The sequence below is a fragment of the Arvicola amphibius genome, chromosome 3 (genome assembly GCF_903992535.2).
Source record: "Arvicola amphibius chromosome 3, mArvAmp1.2, whole genome shotgun sequence".
Taxonomy (NCBI): domain Eukaryota; kingdom Metazoa; phylum Chordata; class Mammalia; order Rodentia; family Cricetidae; genus Arvicola; species Arvicola amphibius.
Genome location: NC_052049.1, coordinates 176,454,028 through 176,481,073, shown reverse-complemented (window position 1 = coordinate 176,481,073; position 27,046 = coordinate 176,454,028). Strand labels below are relative to the sequence as shown.

Below are 27,046 nucleotides of genomic sequence, written 5' to 3'. Positions count from 1 at the left end.
TTGTGCTGTTTGTCATGGTCTTGCCATATGCCCTGGCTAATCCATTCTGTTCCCAGGCCTCAGTTTCCCCCACCAGCAGGCCATGTATGAACAAGCTCCTTGCCTCCCTTTCTAGTTTGTGAGCCCAAGTAGTACACTGGAAAGCTGGGTGAGGTGGTACTCGCCTTAATCCCAGCACTCCACTCGGAAGGCTGATGCAGGAAGACCAGGAGTCCAAATTCAGCTTGGGCAACACAGGGAACAACTAACTATCTCAAACAAAACGGTGCCAGCACCGAGAGAGCCAAGGGAGAGGAGGGGATCAGGAGTCAAAGGTAGTCTAGGCTATGTAACAAACTTCCAGCCAGCCTGGGCTACATATCAACAACACTGTCTCAAAACAAAGCAAAACCCAAACAAGCAAAAGAGTAAAGCAGAACAAAAAAGACATTGAGAGCAAATGTGCAGAACCCACGGGCAAGAAAGTCTAGGGAGAGGTGGATGACTCCTGGGGACAAGGGTCCTAGGCACATGCCCCGGTGACAGAAGGGTGGTTTGCGGCAGCCACCTCACGTGGTGGGCACTGGAGACTGGCGTTGGAATGTGCTGAGCGGCTGCTGCTATGTGAATCATTAGACCTCGTCAGGCCCAGCCGGGGCTTCCAGACGAAAACCAGCTCAGACTGGGCTGAGGCACAAGGGCAGGCTCCAGCCCAGGTCACTGGGTCCTGGGGACCTGGGGGTGATGTTTCTAGGATCCTGCATAGTCTCTGTGTTCCTATTTGTCTACATCTTCCCCTCTGCGTCCACTCCTGATTCTGTTCTACAGACTCACAAAGGAGGGTCACCCTGTGTATAGGCCCCTGCTACTACAGACAAGCAGACCCCCGGGTCTGGGAGGGATAGCAGTGTGGGGCCAGCAGGGGTCAAGGCAAAGACTGGAGTGAAAGAAGAGCCCCCACATCTCCCCTAGCCGAGACCTCGGGAATTCTCTGTTGGTTGTTTTGTTTGATTGGTGGTTTTTGTTTCTTCTTTATTTTCAGTTACATTTATTTATCTTATCTGTCTCTTGTGTGTGTGTGTGTGTGTGTGTGTGTGTGTATACACGTGTGCCATGGCACATGTATGGAGATCAGAGGACAACTTGCAGAAGTTAATGGTTTCCATCCACTATGTGAGTCTCAGGGGTCAAACTCAAGTTGTTAGGTTTGCTTGATGGCAAACTCCTTCACCTGGTGAGCCTTCCCATTGCCCACTCCACCCCCGTGTTGAGACAGGGTTTCATGCGGCTCAGACTGGCTTCAAACTCTCTATGTAGCCAAGGATGACCTTGAATTTCTGATTCTCCTGCCCCCAACTCCTTATTTCTGGGATTACAGTCATATGACACCAGGTTAAGCGGCTCTGGAAGTTGCCTTTATGACGGGCAAGCACCCTATACTACCAACTGTGCTACAACCCTAGCCCCTATGTGTTTATTTTAATCTATGTGTATGCTGTGCCTGCATGAGTTTATGTTCACCACGCGCATGGAGGTGCCTACAGAGGCCAGAAAACTTTGGATCCCCTGGAACTAAAGGTAGATATGAGCCAGCTAATGTGGGTGCTGGGAACTGAACCCTGGTCCTCTGCAAGACCATTAAGTGCTCTTAACTGTGGAGCCTTCTCTCCAGTCCTTAGTTATTTATTTTTGAAACAAGGTCTCCCTGTGTAGCCCAAATTGGGATCACTGTACTTATCTCTCCCAGCCCAGCACCCTTCCCACCACACACACACACACACACACACACACACACACACACACACACACACCATTTCTGAGTGATCCAACCTAGGATCTTACTCATGCTAAACAAGACTCTTCCCCTGAGCTCCAGCTCAGGTGTCTGCTTTTCTCCCTGGGATGTGAGTCCAAACCAGACAAAGCCCAATTTCTTTTCAAGGTGCCTAAACCTTGAATAAGGTCACTTATAGATGCTGTGTCCATACCATGTGGCAGGCAGCCTGGGATTTCCAAGAGGCAGAAAGGACCAGAAAGATTAGATAGAAACAGGGTTAGATAAACGGGGAATTAGTCAGTGAGGCTTGGCAGGGCAAGGGAAGGCAACTGAGGCAGGGCTCACTGGAGGTTGAGCTGGCGTGGTGCCTGGAAGGCAGATCCGTGAGGGTTGAGGGGAGGGCCCAGTCCAGAACACTGGCAGGCTTGGGATCTGGGACAAAGTCCTGAGCCAGTGCATGGCTTGGTAAAAAATGATTAATTTTTCTTTGCAAGCCAGAGCTCTGACCTGGGTCTTTTCCTGTCCTCAACAGCAGCGTCCGCGCTCAGGCCTGAGCTGCAGAAGCTTCTCTAGAGCTTCCCATGGCCTCTCCATGGCCAACCTGAGGAGGCCCCATCCGAAAGGCCTGTGGGTTCCAGGTAAGTGTGATTTAGGGAGCTGGGAGGCCTGACTGCAGCTGGGAATAAAGAGACAAGGTTGAGTCACCTCTGCAGTAAGTCTCTGCTGCCTATGCTGTGCCCAGGGCAGGCAAGGAATACTCTCATGGCCCCATTTCTGTGGACCCTGTGTCATGGTGTCACAACAGCAAGACACCTGTAACCATGACATCAGCCAAAGGAAGTCCATACCTCCTGAAGCCTTTGGAGTGTGTCCTGACTGAGACAAAGCCTCCTGGCCTCCTGAGCCCCCATCCTCCCTCCCTCTTTTCATCTTCCTGGAGGTGAGAAGCCAGACCCTGCTGCAAGAGGAGGGGGGTTTGCCCAGCCAGCTGCTATGGAAGCCTTCAGTGACTCAGCTGGGGAGGGGAGTGTTTATGAGCAGCCGAAATGGCTGTAAAAGTGGCACCTTGCTTCACTTATGGCCTGGCCACCCCATCCCATACTGGCCCCTTGACTCAAAAACTTTCCGGAGGGACTGGTAACTAGAGAAATGTCTGGGGTCTGAAACCTGGAAGAAGTCTTGGCCCGAGGTCAGGGTTCAGCCAAGGGTTGTAAATCAGTCTGGGATAAAGGCTTAGTCTGGGGTCAGGTTCATTGTGGGGGCAGAGCAAAGTCTGGGAGCAGAGCTAATCTTAGCAGACAAGTGACTTCGGGGCTAACCTGGGGGACAACGAGGGAAGGGCGGGTCTCAGAATGAGACGTGGGCTCCTGGTTCCACAGAACCTCCAGGGAGGAGACCAGGGGTTTTCTGAGAGAGTGAGGCCAGACTACAGAGCTGGAAGGACTTGTGAGGGTCTGGGTAGCCCTAGCAGACTGGTAGCAGCAGGGGGCTGACAGCCGGCAGCTGCCGCATCAGGGGGTGGAGCTTGAGTCCAGACCCTGCTCTGGCTCTGAACGGCGGTGACCATCTAATCTCCCCCTGCTAAGCCTGGCTGGGGATCAAAGAGAGAAACACAGACCCACGCCCTACACCTAGCCTTACTTTTCCCAACTTGGTTGAAAACTGATTTGAAACAAACCAGAAACTGACCTTACAGCCCAGGGCCTGCCAGTCAAAGGGCAAGGTTGGCTCTACCCAGCCCTGGTGCGTTACCAGTTAATATTCGATCCCCCGCCCCATTCCCATAGTGGCAGTTTAACCAGAGGCCTGGGGAAGTTAGGTGACCCCATCGTGTGGAATGTCTAGGAGGGAACTCTAGAGTGGGGATTTTGCACGTAGTGGGGACACAGAGACCAGCACACCACTCTAGTATTGCCACAGCCTGCCTTGATGCACCCAAGGGCAAATCTTATCTTTCTTGTGTTGCTTTACTTTTTTGAGACAGGGTCTCATTCTGCATTTCTGGCCTGTAATTTGCTATATTGATCAGGCTGGTCTCGAACTCACAAAGATCTGTTTGCTTCTGCTTCCCAAGTGCTGGAATTAAAGGTGTATGCCACCATGCCCAGCACAAGTGCAAGCCAAAAGCGTTCTATGGTCAGAACTAAGAACTCTGCCCAATCAGCTTCTAAATTTCTCTCATTCTTAATTCCACTACCTATGTTCGTTTCTCGTCACCAAGGGAAAAGACAGTGGTCACTGCCACATGAAACTTGTGTCATAGAAACACGTAACACTGAGATCATCAAAACACAGCACTATGGGTCTTCCACTCTCAAAGAGCACGCATACTATAAAGATACACCTGAACTCACACCCACATGTCCAAGGAGGACTTGGGGACACAAGAAGGGAGGCGTGTCCTCCATACCAAACTGAGGAGTGGGATCCTGGCAAGGAAACAGCAAAAAACAGACAGAGGTGTGAGCATGAGCTGTCCAGAAGTCTAGCAGACAGTATCTGCTGGGGACAGTCATTTGGAAGGAAATAGCCATCTTTGAAAAACAGGACAAGAAACACAGGAGCAGTGGGCACAGAAGAGGGGCATGGTAGAAGAAATGTTTGAGGAAGATTGAGGCGTGAGTTCCCATTCACACTGAAATGCAGGGCCATCCTTGAGATGGTGAGCAAGGTTTTTTTGGGGGGGGGGGTCTGAGCTCATTTGCATAAAATTCTAGTGGAGAACCCCTGGCACTCATGGGTTTGCACAAACCCTCAAGGTCCCTTTGAATCTGATGGACATCTTCCGATTTTACAGATGAGAAAACTGAGGCCAAGAAACCCGGAGAGGCCTAGTGATTAGGACACAGAATTGGTAAGTAAGCAAACAAGGGTGCCATTTAACCCGGTGGTATTTTTCAGGGCACCACACTTAAAATGGCTTCCTTCCGCAGTCCTTTGGTTAGCCCTCTGTTCCAAGCTCTCCTAACCTCCTCTGCGGCCTGATGCTCCCCAACCGGTAGGCTTGGAAATCCTAGATCTAGAACCCCGGAGTCATCCAGTATGGAGTACAAAATCTACACACACACACATACACACACACCTCCTCTCTCCCTAAGTCGAGAGTCCCAAGATAGCTACCAGCATTTGGGGGACTGAGTGATGGAAGGAGGTGAAGTACAAGAGTGTGTCCTAGCTAAGCCCCAAGTCTTGTAGTCTCTAAAGGCCCGAATTGGGTTCGGTGGGAGAGCTGGAGATGCCTGGCAAGCAGCCGATATAGGTTGAGACATCTTAAGATACCGGGATTGGAAAGAGACCCCTCCTCGTAGTTCCAGACCTAAGCTGGAGGAGCACTATGCGGGTCTCGCGTCCGCTACACCCCGGGACTAGGGGTGGGACAGAGGATGGAGGACCAGGCAAGGGCGGAGCGGGACGCGAGGGCGTTGGCTGCGTAGCCTGGACTCTGGCAGGCGGTGGAGCAGCTTCCCCAGCGTCCCCACCGCGGGTGTACGGACAGCGCCGCGGCCCGAGGCGCGCGAAGTACTAGGCGACCTCCCCAGTGGCTCCTCTCCTGGAGCCCGCCTGCTCATCGCAAGGGGTGGACGATCTGGGGGTGATGGGTGGTCTGTGCTTCCCTAAAAAAGAGAATAAAGCAAAAGCGGAGACAGCGTCCCAGTCCCGGTTCTCAGGTCCCGATGTCAGAGCTCCCTAGACTCCGTTCTCCCCCCCCCCCCAAACACTCATCCTTCTGCCGAAAGACCCCGGGCCGGGTCTCTGAAGAGAGGTCCCGGGATGGGGGACAGCGGGCTCAGCTCTGCCCGCCGCACACCCTCCAGGGAGGCGGTGGAGGGGGCAGGGGCGGAGGAGGCCCGGGGAGGGCGCGGGGGAGGGAAGAGGCTCCGGGCCGGGGGGGGGGGGGGGAGGGGAGAGACAGACGCCGAGGCGAGGGACGCGCGAGGCGGGCGGCGGCTCGGAGCGGCGGCCAGGCGGGGGGCTCAGGAGGCCAGGCAGGCCAGGGGGGATCCCGAGAGCTCCATGAAGTCCCCCCGGGGCCGCGGACGGGGCGCTGGCTTAGGGAGGCTGTCGGGGGGGGGCCGACATTCATGGCAAGGCGGGGGCCGCGGCGGCGTGCTCGGAGTAAGTCGGGGTTTGGGGGGGAGGGTCGGGCGCGCGGGGAGCGGGAGGCCGGAGTGGGGCAGCAGCGACTCGGGGCCCGGCCAGGGCGGGCCCGGCTGCTCGGTCTCGGTGTCAGTCTGCGGCGCCTCCTCGGAGCCCGGCGGAGTCGACAGCCGCTGCCGCTCAGTTCGGTGGCTTTTTTGGAAACTTGCAAATGTTTTCGTAGAGAAGGGGAGGAGGAAGCGAGGGAGTGACCGAACCGAGCTTGGGGCCGCTGGAATAGCAGAGGCCAAGGCCGGGGAAGGGGGGCTGATGTCCGGAGGGGAGGGGGACAAGACTAGCTAGAGACCGACTGACAAGCAGACAGGCTGCCCCAGCCTCGGGGCCGCAGGAGCGCTCGTGCCGCACGGGCGCACGCGGCACGGGTTAGGAGGATGGGAAATGGGGTGCAGGAGGTGGCTGCTAAGGGCTTGGGGGTCCAGACTGGGTTGGGGAGCCGGGCCGCAGTGCCGCCGGAGAGCCCGGAGCTGGTGGCAGAACACCGAAGGGCTCAGTTGTCGTTGCAAAAGTCGGGATGGCATCCAGTAGTTGCCCGCCCCGCGCAACTCAAAACGCGCCCCCTGCCCCGCCCCGACTTCCCTGTTGCCCACTGCAGCGGAGCTAAAAATAACAGCCTGGTCGCCCCCCGCAGACCGCGACCCCGACCCCTCCCCCGCCCCTCCCCCATTGGGCGTGGAGCGAAGCCACGGTTCCCAGTTCCCCCAAAGAGGGGGGAAAAAGACAGAGAGAAAGAAAGAAAGAAAAGGCGGCGCGGGAGGGGAGCGGGGGGCGGGCCGGGGGCGGGGGGCCCAGCCATATGGATGTGATTTCTCCGCTCCGAGGCAGACAGGCCGCTCAGCAGCGCTCGGCGCCCGCCCGCCGCCCGCCCGGCCTCAGGCTGCCTCCCTCCCTCCGCCCTCCCTCTCTCCATTGCGCCGGTTGGTTCTCTCTCTCGCCTTCGGCGTATGGGCCCCGCACCGGGCTCCGGGGCCTCGGGCCGCCCGGACGCCGGGGTCCCCTAGGACAGGGTGTGGGCGGGGCGGCCCAGCCTGACACAGCTCTGCACCCTCCAACCATCACCAGGGCCGGCGGCGGCTGCCCCGAGGGACGCGGCCCTAGGCGGTGGCGATGGGGGCCGCCCGGATCGCACCCGGCCTGGCGCTCCTGCTCTGCTGCCCAGTGCTCAGCTCCGCATATGCGCTGGTAAGTCCCTCTCGGTCTACGCTCAAACACAGGAATCCTGGAGTTGCTCTGGGGTCCTTGGGGCGAGTGTAGGCGCAAAGTCTTGGGTTCTCCTAATTGTCTGAACTTTGGGATGGTGCCCCCGCTCTGAACCAGGAATCCTGGTGCCTGCTCTCGTTGGGGTGTCTTACTGTAGGTTCCAGATGCCTGAAGTTCCCCCACTTCTGAAGACTTGGCTTGGGGTCCTGGGTCTGGAAATCTGTGGTTGGAGTTTCCCTACACCATGCTTGTGTGAGCACACGGCTCTGGTCGTATGTATCTCTTTCGATGGTGACAGTGTGATCCAGCGGGCTCTCTGGGTGTGGAGTCTCACAGACTGCGTTGGGGGCCTCAGCTTTCGCAAGTTTTGTTTGCACCCGGTGCTCAAAGCCGTGTGCAAGAAGTCAGAAAATCACATAGATAGACTGGGGATTGGATTTAGAGCCCCCTCCAGCTCTCGGGACCCCACAGATACACAGCTGTATGCACTAATGGGACAGCTTTACCCGAAGTTGAAGTTGTTTGCCCAGGGAGGTGGGTGTGGTATGGAGGTCTCCAGAAGCATCTCCTCACAGTACACCTTGCAGAAGATATGTACTTTGGGACGTCTGGAGAGTGAGCTGACCTTTGGGGGTACAGTGCATGGTCTGAGAATGGAGACTGAGAGATAGAATAGTAGAAAGCTAGAGAGAGAGAAAGGGTTAGGATGAGAGATCCAACCCCAGCAGGGACAGACTCAGAACAGCAAAGACAGAGAGCTGGAGACACTAAAGGAAATCATGACCCCATCTTGGGTTAGGGTCTGGGAGCCATTTCTCAGAGAGGGGAGATTTTCCATCCTCTCCCATACCATATTCCTGAATCATCTTTTGTGCCTGACTTTAAGGTCCTGTTGTACCCTGTACCCCAACTCTGACCCAGGTCTAGAGAGACAAGGCAAGCAGTTTCCTTCATGGGACAGAGCCTCGAATCTGGGACTCCTCTGCTCAGCCTACAGCTTGTGTGACCTTGGACTGTCTGTCCCCGCACCTCAGTTGCTCATCTTTGAAAAGAGAGCATGAAAGAAACGTTTGCCTAACATCCTTGCAGTTGGATGTTCTTCGTGGTCCCCAGCATTCTGTTTACTAGTGTCCATCCTGTTCAATTCTAGTCCGGTAATGGACTACTAAAGCCGAGGGCTGTCCCTGAAAGGAGCCTGCACTCAGGGGAACAAGTTCGGAGGGCCTGAGCTTACTGTTCCAGAGGTGCTCCAAGCATGGGCAGCAGAACTATTTGCCGAATTTTCCTCAGTGACTTCTATGTGGGTACACATACATGTGCATGGGGGTAGACGGGCGGATGGGAAAGGTATCCTGATGTGTGCCTGTTTGTTCATCAACATAGGGTTTTGTGGGCACCTGGATCAGTCCGTGGATCGTGTGTATTCGAGTCCACATGTGCCTGAAGCTGTGAATCTGCACATGACTCCAAGGGAAGCACAGTTGTATATGCGTGTGTGTGCATGCGTGTGGGCACCCTGTGAGTGTGTGTGTGAGCACAGGTCTGTTGTTCACTTGTTTGTATTTAACAAATGCTTCTGTGTTTTCTGTTTGCCAGCCCATTGTTCTAAGCACTTTATGCACACACGTCAGCTAGTTTAATCTTCCCAATAACTCTTTGAGAAAGGTGTTTTCCCTGATTTTTATGAGCTTGCCCAGACCCACTGTGACCATTGTCTATCTTATGCCGACTCATGCACCTCATTGCGCTGTGGTCTGGAGCCCCTAGGATCCCAGAAAGCTCTATAGGGAAGCTGAAGTCTATGCAGAGATTTTTCCTGGTTTAGGAGGGTCCTACGCTGAAGGTGGGACAGATGCCAGCATGGCTGTGCAGAGACCTTGCTGGGGCATGTGCGTGCGCTGGACCATCTCCTGCTTTAGGTCTAAGGGGTTGTAGTGCAAGGGACAGGCTTGGCCGACCCACCCATAATGCTGTGAGATCCCTAGGCTCATCTGGAGTCAGCAAACAACTGGCAGCCTGCCCATTCTCCTGCGTCCAGATGTTTACAGGTATGGATGAAGTCGTCTACCTCAGCTGTCACTAAACCTATAGACTACCTACTCAGCCATATCCAAGGCCAGGCTCACTTCTCCCGTGACCTTGGTTGGGGGACCAAAGAACATCCCACTGGGAGAACACTGATCATATCTGGGCTCAGAAAAGAGTAGCCCAGAGACGAGCATTGAAGGAATGAATTTAGTGGAGGGGATCGGCCCACAGCTTATGAGCAGGCAAGAGGATGGTCTTGTCCTTTAAGATTCCTTACCCTAAGGACGCCTTAGAGAACCCTCCACTCTCACGAATGTGACGGTCAGCAGGGAGGCAGACCTGGGTGTGGGCTATGACCCTGGGGTAGGGCTCTTCATCCCTTAGGCTGACAGTGCCGGCAATCTCTTCCAGCCAGCCTGGGGTGGGGGCAGCTCAGAAGGCACTTTTTCTTTTTTAACGTTTATTGTGTGTGTATGTGTGTGTGTGTGTGTGTGTGTTTACGAGTGCTTTTTTGGGGAGTCAGTTCTCGCCTTCCACCGGGTGAGTCTCAGGCTCAGATGGGGAGCACTTTATCTGCTAAGTCATCTTGCCAGCCCAAGGTGCTTGCTTTTAAAAATAAGAAAGACCATTTATTGAGCAGTAGCTTTCCATAGAGTCCGAGCTAGAACCTGCCATATATATATATATATATATATTCCCACTCCACCCATTGTACAAGCCATGTTAGGGGGAAATGACCTTGAAGTGAACATAGTAAGACCGGCAGAACTGGGATCTGAGCCATTTGAACCCAGGACTCAGACATCTACAGAGGACTCTCTCCTCTAAGCTAGGCGAGGGTGAACTCAGTAAGAGGTTCCTGTGTGTCATTTTGGGGTTTCTTTAAAAAATGAAATCTTCGTTATTTTACTTTTTGTTTATTTCATGACTAATACAAGAGCACATTGTTTTTGTACTTTCTCTCTCTCCTTTCTCTCTCTGTCTCTCGTGTGTGTGTGTGTGTGTGTGTGTGTGTGTGTGTGTGCGTGCGCACATGTGTGGGTCTGAGGACAGCCTGGGTATTGTCCTCACCTCCTATCTTATTTGAGACAAGGTTCTATCTGGCGTACCGCTGTGTACACCAGGCTAGCTGTTATCAGGCCTCTAAGGATTCTCTGGTTAGTCTTTATGTGGGTTTAATCCTCAGTTGTAAGCAGCAAGCACCTTCCCCAATGAGCCATCTCTTCAACCCAAGACAAATGGTTCAGAGCAAACAGAAGCTTTCTTTGGTCACTGTCAAGCCCCAGTTCCCTTTCTAGAGAAAGACATTCTGGGAGTCTGGGGACGGTCCTTTGTCTCTCTCTGTGCTTCAAGTGGCACCTCTTGTATACATAGCAAGTAGATGGATGTGTCTTGTTTTCCGTTTGTTTTTAAAGGAGTTCAGCAAGCTTCTCCGTGGGTTGTGTGACACATGCATCATTGTACCTAAAGGTGTAGCTTTATATTTGTGAGTAGAACTCATTTAAAATATATATTTTGTGCCGGGTGGTGGTGGCGCACGCCTTTAATCCCAGCACTCGGGAGGCAGAGGCAGGCGGATCTCTGTGAGTACGAGACCAGCCTGGTCTACAAGAGCTAGTTCCAGGACAGGCTCCAAAGCCACAGAGAAACCCTATCTCGAAAAACCAAAAAAAAAAAAATTATATATATATATATATATATATAGTTACACAGAGAAACCCTGTCTCGAAAATATATATATATGCAATATATATTTTTTAATTTTTAAAAAAATATATGATGTTTTTAAGTATTTGTATATTCTTGTGTTGATATGAGGTTTTGTGTGTACACGTAGTGCCCGAGAGGATCCTGTGGGATCCCTTGGAGCTGGGGTTACAGGCTGTTTTAAGCTGCCTGAGGTGGGTGCTGGGGACAGAACTTGGGTCCTCTGCCTAAGCAGTTTGTGCTCTCAACCACAGCCATTTCTCCAGCCTCCAAATCCCTTTTTAAAAAATTATCTCATTGTATGCTTACTGTTTTGGCTGTGTGTGTGTCTGTATATCGTATGCATGCAGTGCCTGAGGAGGCTAGAAGAGGGTGTTAGAGTCCCTGGAACTGGAATTCCAGGCAGTAATGAGCCACCCTATGGGTGCAGGGCATCTAACCTGGGTCCTTTAGAAGAACTGCCAGGGCTTTTAAACACTGAGCCATCTCCTCAAGCCCTTTTTAATCCTGTATAGTATTCCAAAGTATGAACTTAGTTAAACATCCCTGAGGAATACACATTTAGATCCTTTCTCCACATCCTTCCCTGGTGTGTGTGTGTGTGTGTATGTGCACGCGCGCGCGCGCGCGTGTGTGTGCATGCGTGTGAGTGTGAGACATTCCTGATGGTGGCAGAGAAGCTCCTTGAAATGCCCTCTTAGTTTACCATGTGACCATTTCCCGGTAGGATATTTCTAGAATTTGTCTTTGCTGGGTCTGAGAACATGCACATTTTTTATTTTAATAGGCATGGCCAAATTGCCCTCTAAAAAGCTGTGCTGGTTTGTACTTACCAGGACTGACCACAGGGGCCCTCTCCCTGTTGGGCTGTTTCACAGGATGCAGTGAGGGCCCTTTGGTTTCCTCTTAGCATTCTGATAGGTGAAGAGCAGCATCCCCTGTCGTTTTAATTTACACTCTGCCCGTGATTCTCGGATTTGATATTTGTTTATTACCCAGCTGGGCTCGCTCTGAGCCATTACCCATCTTTCTATGGATTATTTATCCTGCTTGTATTGATTTTTCGGAGCTTTTTATATCACCTGCCCTTAAACACATCCTCTTCCCCCACCCCCAACCCCCAGAACCGCCCGAGGACAGAGCAGTGGAAGGGGGGCACAGGCCCTCCCGGGAACTTGGGTTTTCTTCGGAATGTTTTAATGAGGCGTCAAGCAGCCTCCCCCAGATTCCTGTTGTGGGCCTTCTGGGGACACTCCCCGGTCCAGCTACCACATCAGGAAGGCGGCTATTTCAGAGAGACCAGGAAAAAATAAAAGGTATGGTGGGGATTTTGCAGAACCTTGAAATTGTCTTTAAAGTGACTAGGAGGAGACAGTGGAGAATCTGCTCAGGGTCACAGACATTGGAGACCTCCCAAGCCCTCTAGCTTGGGGCCAACCTTGCACCCAAGCTGAGAGCTAGTGGGATCCCATTCTGCTGACCCAGCTAGGGTTAGATTAGACCATCCCATTCTTCCCGGCCTTGGCCCTCCTGCTAGCTCAGGTAGAGGCTGCGTGTGAAGATCCACCCTGTCCTAGCAGCCAACTCTGCCATCCGAGGTTCCATCCCACCGCCTGCCCCAAAGGCGGCCACGCTGGCTGGCTGGCTGGCTGGGATGAGAGGCGTCACAGTGCCTCCCCCCAGCCCCTCCCAGCCCCAAACACAGGCAGCCTGTTCAGGAAGGCCTGGCAAGGGGGAGGAAAAGTCAGCACTTGTCAGTGGTGGCGGGGCAGGATGAGGAGCCCGTCCCAGCCTGCCGTGGCCAGCCAGATGGACAGAGGGCAGCAAGGGACAAGAGAACAGTCCCCAGCCAGTTGGCATGGGAAACAGGAGAGGTGCCAGCATGGGTCCCAGTAGTGGAACCTGGAGAAGGGGTGCAGGAAGGCCACAAGGTCACAAGGGGAGCTCCTGAGAGCCAAGTATTTCTCTTTTCTTTGCGGGAGTCACTCACATCCTCAGCACCGAAGGCCAGTTGTCCTCTGCCCAATTAGAGGGTCAGCTGCATCCCACCATCAGTGGCCCTATTGCTTCTACGGCCACTTCTACCACTGGTTCAAGCCACTTTGTGTATGTTTGCTCCATGCAGCAAAGGTTACATACAATCTGGGGTGCTGGAGAGATGATGTTATGGCGGCTGGTGCCACAACATCCATGTAGCTGTGTATTTCCTTTGCTCCAAGACTACAGCTTTGGTGTAGAGTGCACCTTAGCTCTGCTCTTGGCCCTCTTCTAACTGTTCTCTAGGCCTCGGTCTCCCTTTTGTAAAATGGGTACGCAGCAGCAGGTGAGGTCGATGTGAGCAGACAAAGAGGGGTCTTGTGGGGCAGGACCAGCCAGGGGCAAACACCAGATATATCTGCCTCCTCCAATGGCAGGCAATGAAACAAAGTGCACTGTCCCTTAGGGGACCAGGCTGACACTGGCAAGGGGGTTACTGTTGTGATCCAAGAGGGCATCCTGCTAAGAAAATATTATGCCATAGAAGCCCCTTGCACAGAAGCAGAAGTGTCGACTGAAAAAGAGACTCCATTTCATTTTCTCCAGTTTTGTCTGGAGGGGTAGAATTTTGACATGTCTGAGATCACTGATGCCAATCTGTAGAATCTGGCAGGGAGGGGAGGAAGTTGGGGGAGCAGCCTCGTTTGGGTGATGGTATGGACTGCTGTCTCTACCGTCACCACCGTCACCAGCCTGGACACACCAGTGTACTTCCTGGTCTCCTGGGAGCTAAACGAAGTTAGATTGTCTTAGCCAGTGGCTGTGTCTACCTGTGGTCTCAGTGTGCAGAGCTGGAAGGTCTCAGATCATGAGACTGAGACCCCACCTGAGTTTGGGGATGACAGAATACACCAGGTCTCTCGACAGTGTTTCCTCTGCCCTGGGCTCAGCAACATCCGGGTTTATAAGTAACATGCCAGCTTCAGTTCCTATCTGTCTGCTCCTTGCCTGGTGCTTCACAGACCTGTCTCAGTGTCTGCAGGCTGTCTTCCCAGCTCAGGGCTAAAGTTGTATGACACCAGCCCCTGCAAGTCCACACACTCTAGACATGCTTGTGTGTGCGTGGGAAGCGGTATGCTGGGGGGGGGGGCGGGCACTGTGATAGGTGGGTCAGAGAAACTGTCAGCCCTAAACCACAAAGTGGAAGACAGTATGTGGGACAGCACATGCCAGGGCTGGTGACCCTCTCGCTGGTGAGTACGGACTGAGTGGCACCTGGCCATGACCCAGTCCTAGTCTTGCCTCTGAGACCCAAGATGCAGGTTCTGGATCTAAGAAGATGCTGATCTGAGTCTTTCATACTCTGGAGCCATGCCAAGAAAGCAGCACTCTTATAGGGGAAGGGGGGTGACTGGGCTGAGGAGGGGAGGGGAGCGTCAGACAGTGTTGATGTCAGCAGTTTCCCCCTCTCGTCCCAGGATGGAGGTCTGGTAATCTTCGTCTACCCCCACCCCAAACTTGGGAGTCTGGCAGCAACCTTGGGTGATGGTGTGAGTTAAGGGAGCTATCCAGGCAACCTCACCTGCCGCTGCCTCCATTCCTGGCCCTCTGTTCTCTCTAGGGTCCCACAGTCAACCAACCTCTTGTTGTGGACCCCTGCAGACAAAGGGGCTGGGGTGGGGTGGGGTGGTGAGTTAGCCCCACTGCTCACAGTAGCTACAGCAGCAGCCAGCTTTCCCCCAGCCTGTCCTGCCCAGGTTTTTGATGCCGTACTTCGGTTAAATCCAGGGCAGCCTTGCCGTTACTCTGATTTTACAGGAAACCTAAAGCACTGGGCTTAAGCCACTTTGCCACAGACACTAGTCAATGGTAGAAGCGGGGTCTGGACTCCTGGGTTAGTGGGGAATCCCTGAGGTGCAGCTGAAAGAGTCAGGGTGCCGGGGCATTCCCGGTGAGGAGCTGTACCTTGGGTAGAGGGTTGCCCACCCTAGCACATGGCAGCTCTGTTCTTGTTGGGGTGACAGAGAAGTAGGTCTTAACGCCCAGGGAGGGAAGAGACGGGGCCACTGTCCTTGGGGTTGGATGAAGGCTTATGGAGGAGGATGCCTGTAGCATGTGGCTTCCCTGTCCAGAGACGACCACAAAAGAGGAAGCAGCTGACGAGAGGTGGAAGGTTAAACGTCTACCCCACTCTCACCCCCGCTCCAGGCCCCTGAGTGGGCATATTGGTCAGTCTCCAGTTGTCAGCTGGACAGTTTTCAACCCATGACTGCTCTGATCTAGGCATTCAGCTTCTACTCCTGGTCACATCAGGGGCTAGCCAGGCCATTAGGAAGCTAATGCATCAGCAAGTCTTTAGAGACCAAGGGGAGGACCAGTCAGTCACTCAAGAGCACTCCACTAACGGGGAGAAAACTACAATGAATCAAAAATCTTGGGAGGAGAGGAGATGGGCAGAAGGAAAGGATGGTAGTCAAATGGATATGGAAGGAAGAAATGACAGGAAGGTGTCACGGGTGGTTATGAGGCAGGTGGTAATATTGGTGATGGTGCTAATGCTGCTGTGGTGATTCTGGTCCTGATGGTGACAAGGTAGATGGTGGTAGGTGGTGTGATTTTAGGTGCTCTAGTAATGGTGTTGGCCCAATTATGGCAGTGACGACGATGGTAATGGCTATATTAATGGTGCCAGTAGTGTCTATGGTGGGAATGGTACTGGCAGCAGTGGTTCTGGGAACACTGGCTGTGGTGATGGTTCTGCTGCTGCTCATGGAAAGGTGGTAGTTAACGGAGTTATTAACCGCAATGACAGAATGAACGGTAGTGAGTAGTAGATGCTGTAAGAGGAGTGAGGTGGGTGAGATTCAGACCCTTTAGTAACAGGATCCCCAGTGTCAGACACATAAGGACAGCTTCAGGGTGGCTTTGGAGGTCCCTGGATCTTAGCAAGTCAGCTTGTCCTACTTGGTCCTCATCACTCACTCTGCCTCAGCCAGCTCTGCTGTAGGTGTGGTTAGAATAGTGGGAGGTTAGACCCATGGGGCCAGCAGCACGCTGGAATCCGCTTCAGCCTTCCTGGGACTCCTAGGCATTAGGGCCAGCTGAGTCCCGAGAATCCATTTCGGATCCAGGCTCCGGAAGCAGCAGACACAAGCATGCATGTTGAGAAGTTCTACAGCACACCCAGAAGCCCACACATAGTCCTTTGCCCACAAACATGTACACATGCATGTTCACAAACACATCAGGCTCCGGGGCCCAAATAGACATGTGAGGCATTACAGAAATGGGGCACACAGAAGTTTACACCCTGGCCTGACAGTGGGTGCACGGCCAGTCACACGCACGCGCAAAGATGCTCGCGCTCCTCGGCTAAGCAAAACCAGCAAGACTCTGCTCCGCGGAGCCAATTGGAGACTCCTTGGCCTGGAAGCCCAAGCTGCTGCCGCCAAGAGACGCGGTCAATTAACTTCTCTCAGCAGCCGGACTCCCTGACCCAGGCCGCCCGCCCCTTCTCGGCGGTCCCCACTCTGACCCGCCTCCTTCCTTTCAGGCCTCCAAATTCTCTGCCCCTCGTAGCTCCACCCTTACTAAAGAGACCCGCCCACATGGCCGGGCACGGGCTTGCTTCGCTGCCTGTTCAGAGAGCTTAGGCTGTGTTCTCTGGAGTTTTAAGAGTGAGGTAGCCTTTCTAGGGGCATCTCAGGAGCCATGAGATCTGACTGCCCTGGGCTGTCCCAGAGCATCACACCTATCCCGGGGTGTGATTCCTTAACGGTCATACTCAGGTGGGGATAGGGACTGCTCCCAGGCAGGACACTGGCCCCCGCTTTCAAGTCAGAGGAGGCTCAGACCCTCTCCAGCAGCCACTAGTTCAGCGAGAGACTCTCCCTACCCTTCCACTGTTCCCTTTTCCCTGGTTAAAATGATGTGACTGGGTCCCAGTGGGTGAACAGAGTGGAAAGAAGAGAATGAGGAATTCCTGCAGAGGGAGGTCAGTAAGAGCAAAGGTCTGTGCCTGGTCACATCTCCACAGCATCTGCTAGGGTGGAGGAGCTTCCGGTGGTATACCGGCCCTAAAACAGCATGCGGGGGTCCTGCACAGCCCAGCGACCCCCCCCAGAACTGCGTGCGGGGGTCCTGCACAGCCCAGCGATCCCCTAGAACTGCGTGCGGGGGGCCCTGCACAGCCCAGCCCAGCAATTCCCTAGAACTGCGTGCGGGGGGTCCTGCACAGCACAGCCCAAGGATTCCCTAGAACTGCGTGTGGGGGTCCTGGACAGCCCAGCCCAGTGATCCCCTAGAACTGCACGCGGGGGTCCCTGCACAGCCCAGCGACCCCCCTAGAACTGCATGCGGGGGTCCTGCACAGCCCAGCGATCCCCTAGCTATTCAAAGAGAAGTTCTTCCATTCTCCCTCTTTGAGACCTGAAGAAGGGAGGATGAGACCCTAACCCTTTACTGGGAAAAGCACTGACTGGATGCTGGGCCAGGATGGAAAATGGTGACTGTCATGGTCCCCAGAGGCCTTGAGACTTGAAGGAATCCAGGCGGGGTTTGTCTCTTCAGAGTTCAGCACTCCAGCTCCAACTCCAGGTCCCCAGCAGGCAGCCAGGATCTTGTGAGGCTCCATCCTGGGACATTCCATCCGTTCCCATGTGCCTCAGGGGGATGAACTAGACAAAGAATGTCAGTGGATGCCGGGTTACTGCTGGACATGCAGAGGACAGCCCCCACCCCTTTCTCCTCCCTGCAAGGGCCCCTCCCAGCCCGTGTTGCCATGGCTTCAGAACTTTAAAAGGGGAGCTCTGTAAGTCAGATGCTCCCCATGGGGCAGACTTCCCACATTCCCTCTGGAGGGAGGACTTTTAGAAAGGGGGACATCCCTAGGGAGGTCGGTTGACTTTGGTTGACTTTGGAACCAGCTGCCTCACCTGGAAGAGCTGCCTACAGTCTGCTCTTTGGCTTGACAGGTAGACGCTGACGATGTCTTTACCAAAGAGGAACAGATTTTCCTGCTGCACCGCGCCCAGGCCCAGTGTGACAAGCTGCTCAAGGAAGTCCTGCGCACAGCAGGTGAGAGTGGGGAAATGAGGTGGCATGCGATAAGGGTGGCGTCTAGGAGGCAGAGTCAGCTGGGTGGAGGGGTTGAAGGCGTTAACTTAGGGTGGGCTTAATAAAGGGAGACCCAGCCAAGGTAAAGGCCTAAAATGCAATCAGCAGGCTCAGGTGGTCCATGTCTTCTCTCTCTCTCTCTCTCTCTCTCTCTCTCTCTCTCTCTCTCTCTCTCTCTCTCTCTCTCTCTCTCTCTCTCTCTCTCTGTGTGTGTGTGTGTGTGTGTGTGAGAGAGAGAGAGAGAGAGAGAGAGAGAGAGAGAGAGAGAGAGAGAGAGAGAGGCCTTTGGACAGATTTGCTCCATCTGCAGATGGAGATTGGAGGCAAACAAAGCAGATAGCCCAGTGGATTTAGATGGGGTGAGTCAAGCCAGGAGCTGTGATGAGGGTGCAGAGCCCTAACATGGTGGGCTGAGCCAGCTTCCCCAAAGAAAAGATAGTCAAGCCATATCTAGAAAGATGGGGAGGTCTCTGAAGAGGCCATCTGGACAGGGCAGAACTCGAGTCTCTAGAACCAGATGGGTTAGGTGGGATAGAGGAATCAGCCTATAGCCTGGAGAGGGTGTTTGACCTACAGAGGGGTTCCCAATAGCATCTCTAAGGGACCTTTCCCATGGGGGAAGGAAGGCATCATCCATCCAGCCACAGTTCTGACCCCTGACCTATCTCAGGAGTCTCCTCTCCGCCCCTTTCCTCGAGTCCATTTCCTGGAAGCAGGTATAGGCTACACTGGCCTTCGTCCAGGCTTTGGACTCTGGCTGGTCTCATCAGCACAGGAGGCCCGGACCCTGACTTACTGTCCCTCCAGAGCGGCTTTCTCCCTGGAGCTGGCTCTCTGGTTACTGGGGGACAGCTGTAGTGTGTACCCAGCACACAAGCAAATGGTGAGATTCTCTGTGACGTGTGTGGACTTGCTCGCATTCATTGAGACTCACTCTGTATATAGAGTCCTGCCTACCCTGGCCCCACCTGTGACTCCCCTCCCCGTCACATCAAGGGTAGGGGCAAATAAGCACCCTCCTTTGATCCTGAGCCTGGCGCTCCTCCTACTTGTGGAGCCTGTGGTGTGTGTCCATCTCTGATTCCTCATCCACTGTGGATGGACCTCCTCCCTGAGGGTGGAGGCAGGAAGATGCTGACAATCCTTCTCTTCCCAGTCCAGCTTGCCTGGATTCCGCTTCCCACAGAGTCTGATGGGGGAGGGCCAAGGTACCCTGGCTTGGGTGTAGCTGATATCACAGGGGTCAGATAGCGAGGACTTTCCAGCTAAGGAGGCAGGGAGAAAGGCCAGGCTCCAGCTCAGATGGTGTCTTCAGGGCCACTTGCAGAAGCTGCAAGCCCCTTACTCGAGTATCGTAGGGCAGAGGATGGCGTGGGTGCACTCATCTGCCCGCTCCTGACACAATGCAGCCTTTACTCTTGGCCTCCTTCACCAGCCTCCTCACCTGCCTAACACGCTAGCCCGACTAGCTTTTCAGCATTACCTCGCCGCCCCATGGCTCCCAGTTTTTGCCATGCGCCCTCTGGTGGGCCGTTCACTCCTTTGTGGTCCTGACTTCTGGGTTGCCAGCCTTTCCTACTTCACTCTCTAGCTGACCCCACGCTCATGGCATTTACCCCAATTGAACCTCTGCTGACCAGCTTTATTTCCTGCCCGTCTCTCCATCTGGCAAACCCTTCACAGTTTCTGAGTCACATACCCGTCCTTCATCTCTGATGGCCCAACAACCTGAGTATTGGCATCCTTGGTAGGGTCAACTCCTCATTGTAAAAAGGGAGAGCGGGTTGGGGAGGGGGGGCGGGCAACAACCCAGGGCTGTTGTTTTAGCATAGCTGATGGTTTTAATTTAATTGTCCTGATTTCTCCAGCCAACATAATGGATTCAGACAAGGGGTGGACACCAGCATCCACGTCGGGGAAGCCCAGGAAAGAGAAGGCTTCGGGAAAGTTCTACACTGAATCTAAAGAGAACAAGGAGGTGCCTACTGGTAGCAGGCGCCGAGGTATGTCTGTCTGGCCTGCCTTCTACCTCTCCCCAGTCAGCCATTCGACAGGCTCAGATCCACCTGTCCCTCCCGTTATGTCCTAGTCATGTGGGTTCCTATGGAAAGTCAGAGACCACAGCTCTCTTCCCAGAAAAGTAGGTCAGTTGGGTCTCCTCAAGGCACAAAGAGATGTGCACAGTAGACTTACCCAGGAGTCCCCAGAATAGCACCCATACAGGAAACCCATGACCCACTGAAACAGAGACAGGATAGAGTCCCGAGAGATGGAGTCGGGGAGAGAAGCAGAGACAGAGGGAACAAGATGGTCCAATCCAAAGTCTAGTACTTGGTATGTCAAATGAGGTACTGGAAGACACATAGTGGGAAGAGCCACAGAAACAGCAAGAGGGTAGGGCAGCCTCAGAGGGGTGGAGTCAGACAGTGGGACAAGGAGAGAAAAGGAGAGAGAGAAACAGGGTTGCCTCAGGGAGGTGAGGAGAGACAAACACAGAGCCCAAGCTGTGGCCACAAGGCCAGTTAGAGCCAGCAGGGTGGGCAGCAGATTCCAGATGGGCCACATCTGGGAGCCTGTGGTCACCCTGTGGCTCCCCAGGGACCAGAGGGAATTGTGGGCCTGGTGGGGTGGGGCTGGGAATATGGCGCCCAGGACAGAGAGCCTTTCACCGAGCTGGGCGGGTCCAGCCCTCAAGGCTGCCCTTCCAGGGAGGTTAGAGTCCTGTGGTCAAAGCCCTGTAGGGGGAGAGAAGGGGGCTGTAATCTGGGGTGGAATGTGCGTGATCTAGAGACTGGGGACCCTCTGAGGTCACTTAGCATGACTGTCAGGGCTCCAGAGTGGGACTTATCACTGTCCTTTGAAACTTTCCATTAGCGCTTGGATTTGGAGGATTGTACACCTCTTGGGGGGTTGAGCCTGGGTCTTCTGTGCAGCCCTGGATGGTAGATATGGCTGATATGGTCAACTTCCCAGTGAGGAAATGGAGACGCAGAGTGGGGACACCTGTGTGAGGTTAGCAGCGTGTTACATGTCCAGCTGGCACCAAGAACCAGCCTGCCTTCTGTGGTCTCTAGGGAGGGGTCACATAGGGAGCCTCCAAGCTGAGGGAAAATCTGAAAGAAAAAAAAAAAAAAAAAAAAAAAAGCTCTTCTTCAAGTTGGTTGCAGTGGCGCACGCCTTTAATCCCAGAACTCTGGGGGCAGAGGCAGGTGGATCCCGGTGAGTTCAAGGCCAGCCTGGTCTACAGACATAGTTAAACATCCCTTCTTCAGAGACAGTAGGTGAGACCAAGAGCAGAGAGAGAAGAGGCTGCGCTGAGCCCTCAGGCCCGTGTTGTGTCACTCGGCATGCTAGCCACTTCTCTTGTCCCTTTCCAGACCTTCTGGAAATGGGATTCATGGACTCCGTCACAGGGCTGCAGTAAGTTCTCTGAAGCCAGCGGGTTTAGGGAGCAAGAGGAAGGAAGAGCTCACTATATTCTTTCCAGAATGCTCTAAACCTGAAGTTCCCAGTCACAGGGCACATTGCCCCTGTGGGAATCAAAGCACAAGTGTGATTCTATGGATCTGACCCTCCTTTTGTACCCCCTACCCTGTGTTTTCTTTGGGCACAGGGCGTCCCTGCCTGCCAGAGTGGGACAACATCGTTTGCTGGCCACTAGGGGCACCTGGTGAAGTCGTGGCGGTGCCCTGCCCGGACTACATTTATGACTTCAATCACAAAGGTGAGACGAGCCGAAGGGGTTGAGAACCACTGGCATACCCTCAACTGGAGCTCAGGCCTCAGTGATTCCAGACCTCCAATGCCTGCCCTGACTGTCCCACTGCCCTTACAGGCCATGCCTACAGACGCTGTGACCGCAATGGCAGCTGGGAGGTGGTTCCCGGGCACAACCGAACATGGGCCAACTACAGCGAGTGCCTCAAATTCATGACGAACGAGACTCGGGAACGGGTGCGAACCCATGAGACCACCCCCAGCCCATCAGTGAACCTCGACCCAGCCCACACTCCTAGCCTTTACTCCGCCAGGAACCTTAATTTGTCCTCCAGTTTTCCCTCGGTGCCCACCCTGAGTCCCAGTTCTCTGTCTCTCGCCTGCGCAGGAGGTATTTGACCGCCTAGGCATGATCTACACCGTGGGATACTCCATGTCCCTCGCCTCCCTTACCGTGGCTGTGCTCATCCTAGCCTATTTTAGGTGGGCGGGGCAAGGGGCGGGGCGGGGGCAGGACAAAGCCGGGTGAGGGGTGGGGCATGGTTTAGGGTGGGACTGGAGGGGTCCAGGGTGCGAGCCTCCCTTCTCCCCCTTCACTGGCTCCATCCCCCCCCCCCCACCGCGTGATGTCCCTACCTACGCCGCACAGCCCAGCTTCCTGCCCACCGCTGCGTCCCCCGTGCCCTCACCACAGTGATGTCGCACGCCCCGCAGGCGGCTGCACTGCACGCGCAACTACATCCACATGCACATGTTCCTGTCGTTTATGCTGCGTGCCGCGAGCATCTTCGTGAAGGACGCGGTGCTGTACTCTGGCTTCACGCTGGATGAGGCCGAGCGCCTCACTGAGGAGGAGTTGCATATCATCGCGCAGGTGCCGCCTCCGCCCGCCGCTGCAGCCGTTGGCTACGTGAGTGCCCCGCAGGCTCCATTTGCATCTGCCTGTCTCTTGCTACCTCCTGCAGCTTCAGGCGTGCAAACCCATCTCACAGGGGCCACGTCTCAACTCAGCTCCCAGTCTTACTGCTAACGGCTTCTAGTCCCCTTCCCTCCACATTGGAGTGCCCCAACCACCCCCTCTTACCTGGCCACCTGCTGCTAACACCCTACACCTACACCGGGTCCCATCCCGGAAACCCCAGAGTAAGCTCTGCCTTCTCACCTAATGCAGACCAGACCTTGCCCAGAAGATGCAGGCTCTACCTCTCCACTAACTCTAGTTGGTCTCCTAGGCTGGCTGCCGTGTGGCTGTGACCTTCTTCCTTTACTTCCTGGCCACCAACTACTACTGGATTCTGGTGGAGGGGCTGTACTTGCACAGCCTCATCTTCATGGCCTTTTTCTCGGAGAAAAAGTACTTGTGGGGCTTCACCATCTTTGGATGGGGTACGGAGACCAGTGTGGTGGGTAGGGAGGGTGAAGGGAGGCCTGCCCATCCTGCTGTGACTTGGACCCTCTGTTCTAGGTTTAGGGGACTCAACTTGGCTATGGGCAGGATTCACCCAGAGCTGTTGACTTGACTGGCATTTCAGCCCACGTGGAGTGATAATTACTGGGTTTGAGATGAGGTTAAATGTGGGATCAGAGTGGGAATTTCAGTCACTAGTTATCCCAGGGTTGGGGATGTAGTCTGGACCCTACCCTGACCCAGAGCCCTGTGGAGCGGCTTCCATCTGTTCCCAGGAGGCCAGGTCCCGCTGCTCAGAGCCACAGGCCCAGCAGCTAGGCAAGGCTAAACTTCTGTAACCTCTCTGCAGCGGATTCCTGGGATGCTGCGCTCTTACCAGCCCCCCTCAGGCTCAGGGATCTAGTTACTGATAATTGTCCATTATTGCTGGCAGCTCCTGAGCTTGGCTGGGCCCTGGGGAAAGCTGCCAGACTGAGGAGGGGTGGGCCAGTAGCTAGAGCCTCCTGGGCTCAGCACCCAGAAAGCCCTCAGGTCAGTCTCCACAGCCTCCTTGGCCCTTGGCACATGCCCTACCCCTGACCTCACCATAGCAAGCCCCAGAGCTGGGCAGGTCTGGGCCTGATTCCAGGAACTGACACAGCTTCTGAACTGGAAGGTGTCTGGGTGGGCTGGAAACGTGGATTAGGGAGCACACAGAACCTTATGATCTGGGAATGTCACACCCTTACCACAAACCCAGGTGACACCCTTTCCCCCCCAAGGATCCACCAGGCTAGGAATAAAAGCCTGGGGGGCAGCCAGGCTCCCTTCACTCAGACTCCCATATGTCAGGACCCTGTGGCCTCTGCACAGCCCGGGACGACAAACTTCACTTTATCTGCCCTCATCCATGAAGGCTAGAACCTTACATGCCAGGCTTGGAGAGGTAGTTTTTGACAGAAAAAAAAAATGCTATTCACTGACTCTCCCCACATGGAACTTCCAAGCCCAGAGCAAAATGAACTGGGAAAAGCTTTTGATACCACACATATCAACATATGCCCAGCAGGCATGCATAGGTACTCATAAGATGCACATAACCTAAATGGGGCTGGCACTTCAGGTTGTTAGGGTGGCATTAAATAGCCCATGTGCGTATGGTGAGGGGCGGGGCAGTGAGCTGAGGAAAGTCTTTGGATTTGGGGCAAAATTCACAACCCGTCCGTTGTTCTCTGTACACACAGGTCTTCCAGCTGTCTTCGTGGCTGTGTGGGTCGGTGTCAGAGCAACCTTGGCCAACACTGGGTAGGTACAGCAGCAGACTGTTGGAGGTGGGCAGGAACCTTGACACAGGCTGGAAGTGCTCTGGCTCCCTCTTCTGTGAATCATGGGAGACTCCTGGCAGCAGCAGCTCTAGCCTCAGGGGTTTCTGATCTGCCTTCAGCCAAGAACCACCTCAGAGTTATAGGAGGTGGCTTCCAAAGAGGCCTGGAGTGTATCAGGCCTGGACACACGGAACAGCTGTCCTGTGTCCTCGACAGCTCATGTCAGAGCAGGCCAACTGTGGGGCCTATGTGGGCTGGCTGAGAAGGAAGGGGCTGGAGGTTAACGCTTCCTCCTCCCCCAGGTGCTGGGACCTGAGCTCCGGGCACAAGAAGTGGATCATCCAGGTGCCCATACTGGCATCTGTTGTGGTGAGCAGGAGTTGGGGCATGAATGACTAGCCCTTAACAAGAACATCTACAATGGCTTCCCTGGGCCCCAAGGGCCAGAAACCCAAAGACCTGCAGACCAGATGATCCCTCCTCCAGTCTAGATGGGGAAACTGAGGGCCCTAGGAACCACCTAGAGATGCAGTGACAGAGTAGGGCCTGTGGCATGGCTCTGGGTCCAGGAATCCTTCTGCCATGCCACTAGAGTATAGTCTCCAATGCGGCCTCCCTCCACAGCTCAACTTCATCCTCTTCATCAACATCATCCGGGTGCTTGCCACTAAGCTTCGGGAGACCAATGCAGGCCGATGTGACACAAGGCAGCAGTACCGGTGAGTTCTGGCTCTTTGGAGTTGGGGTAGAGTTCAGGGTCACTGGTTGCCAGCACCATGTACCCAAGAGAGGACGAAGGTCCTATGGTTGAGCTTGTGAGTTGCCTCTGGCTTGGTGCCCTCCTCAACACCCCCTCCCCCCATACTGCCTGCACAGCAGTGCTGGGTTATTCTCTGTCACTTAGTATGAAGTTTTGCATTATGGCCAGGGCCTGCTAGTGTGGTACATACCAGCTACCCTCAGGCAGCTGGATTCTGGGAATCAAAGGGGCAGATGGGTAGAGGTTGGCACCACTAACACATCCACTCAGAAGAAACCCAAGGGTTGGGTCATAGAAGATGGGTGCATGCCAGCAGGTGCAGAGGGCCCAAGGACAGAGCAACCGTACCTGTGATGTGCTCAAGGACACCTCTCAGGACCAAAAAACCCAAGTGACACTTTGCCTCTTGGCAGAAGCCATCCTAGCTAAACTTGGTTGCCAAGCAACAGTAGCCAGAGCCTCTTGTCCTTCCATCACTTCTGGAGCCTGGGCCTGGTTGGGGTGGGAAGATGAAGTGCTGTATTGTGGGGCAAAGAACACGGCCTAATCTCCATGCCCCAATGGCCAGGAAGCTGCTCAGGTCCACGCTGGTCCTTGTGCCTCTCTTCGGTGTCCACTACACCGTCTTCATGGCCTTGCCGTACACCGAGGTTTCAGGGACACTCTGGCAGATCCAGATGCACTATGAGATGCTCTTCAACTCCTTCCAGGTATGTGGCCTGCCCAGGTCCTGGGGAACAGGGTAGGGGACAGGACGTGGTCCTGACTGCACGTGCCTCTCTTCACAGGGATTTTTTGTCGCCATCATATACTGTTTCTGCAACGGTGAGGTAAGCAGTAGGCGGCACAGGGGCAAGGTAGGAGAAGTCGGGGTAGGGGTTCCCCCAGTCTTGTCCCTTCATTCTCTCTTCAGCCCCCATTCTTTCTTTGCTTCTCAAGAACCTTTCTGACCACACTGAAGACATAGAGACAGCTTCAAAGATGATTCAGGCTCAGCCTATAGTGGGGTGTGTGGGCTCCTCGTGTGTGACATAGCAAAGAGTCTCCCTGGTCCCACTCAGTCTGAGGGCTCAGCCATCTTTGGACCATTTGAGCTTTGGGTTCTGGCTCTATCTGTTGCCCGCTGTCAACTGACGATTGCCTGTGTTCTGAGGATCCGTGTGCTTTGACTTGACCTTGGTGTTTGCAGTAGTCGCCTGTCATTTACTGCAGGGATGGTGTCAGGCAGAACACATGGCACAAGGGTTAAGGGCACACCTGACTGCCACCCATCTATTTCCCCAAGGTACAAGCAGAAATCAGGAAGTCTTGGAGCCGCTGGACACTGGCATTGGACTTCAAGCGCAAAGCACGAAGTGGGAGTAGCAGCTATAGCTATGGCCCAATGGTGTCTCACACAAGTGTGACCAATGTAGGCCCCCGTGCAGGACTCAGCCTTCCCCTCAGCCCCCGCCTGCTTCCGGCCAACACCACCAACGGCCACTCCCAGTTGCCTGGCCATGCCAAGCCAGGGGCACCAACTGTTGAGAATGAAACCATACCAATTACTATGGGGGTTTCCAAGGACGATGGATTCCTCAATGGCTCCTGCTCAGGCCTGGATGAGGAGGCCTCTGGGGCTACACGGCCACCTCCATTGCTGCAGGAAGAGTGGGAAACAGTCATGTGACTGGGAACCAGGAACTGGACTCCTGGCGTGGACAAATGGATAGATGGACCAAGAGGCCAATGGTTGGCTGGTTGTCCATTCAGGACTGGATCAGGAAGAAAAACAAAAGGAAAAAAAAAAGAAAAAAAGGAAAAGGGAGCTATGTGTGGCTTCCTGTGTTTCATTCAAGGAAGGCGGGGTCTAGGAGCTATGAGAGAGTTTGGGGAGACCTTACCCCATGGCTGGGAGAAGGACCCTGGATCTTATTATT

At 54.4% G+C, this 27,046-nt stretch overlaps 1 protein-coding gene across 4 annotated transcripts; it reads left to right on the top strand.

The window, feature by feature from the left end:
* Positions 1-2,256: 2,256 nt before the first annotated feature.
* On the top strand, positions 2,257-26,938 carry Pth1r (parathyroid hormone 1 receptor). Of its 4 annotated transcripts, XM_038323517.1 has the most exons (16): positions 2,257-2,394; positions 4,554-4,610; positions 6,974-7,093; positions 17,797-17,899; positions 19,807-19,941; positions 21,552-21,662; positions 21,774-21,892; positions 22,044-22,138; positions 22,370-22,565; positions 22,888-23,041; positions 24,287-24,347; positions 24,670-24,736; positions 24,992-25,086; positions 25,696-25,837; positions 25,916-25,957; positions 26,413-26,938. In XM_038323517.1, the coding sequence occupies exons 3-16, from the start codon at positions 7,019-7,021 to the stop codon at positions 26,794-26,796; spliced, it is 1,779 nt and encodes a 592-aa protein (XP_038179445.1). In that variant the 5' UTR covers positions 2,257-2,394; positions 4,554-4,610; positions 6,974-7,018; the 3' UTR covers positions 26,797-26,938. The 4 variants fall into 4 exon arrangements, with proteins under 4 accessions (XP_038179445.1, XP_038179447.1, XP_038179446.1 ...); XM_038323519.1 differs by lacking the exon at positions 6,974-7,093; XM_038323518.1 differs by lacking the exons at positions 2,257-2,394; positions 4,554-4,610 and adding an exon at positions 5,745-5,872.
* Positions 26,939-27,046: the final 108 nt, after the last annotated feature.

Excerpts from the sequence above, each read along its gene's own strand:
- Pth1r (XM_038323517.1), top strand. The coding sequence starts at position 7,019 with ATGGGGGCCGCCCGGATCGCACCCGGCCTGGCGCTCCTGCTCTGCTGC. Across the intron at positions 7,094-17,796 it reads TCAGCTCCGCATATGCGCTG|GTAGACGCTGACGATGTCTT; the intron begins GTAAGTCCCTCT and ends TTGGCTTGACAG. Across the intron at positions 25,958-26,412 it reads ACTGTTTCTGCAACGGTGAG|GTACAAGCAGAAATCAGGAA; the intron begins GTAAGCAGTAGG and ends TATTTCCCCAAG.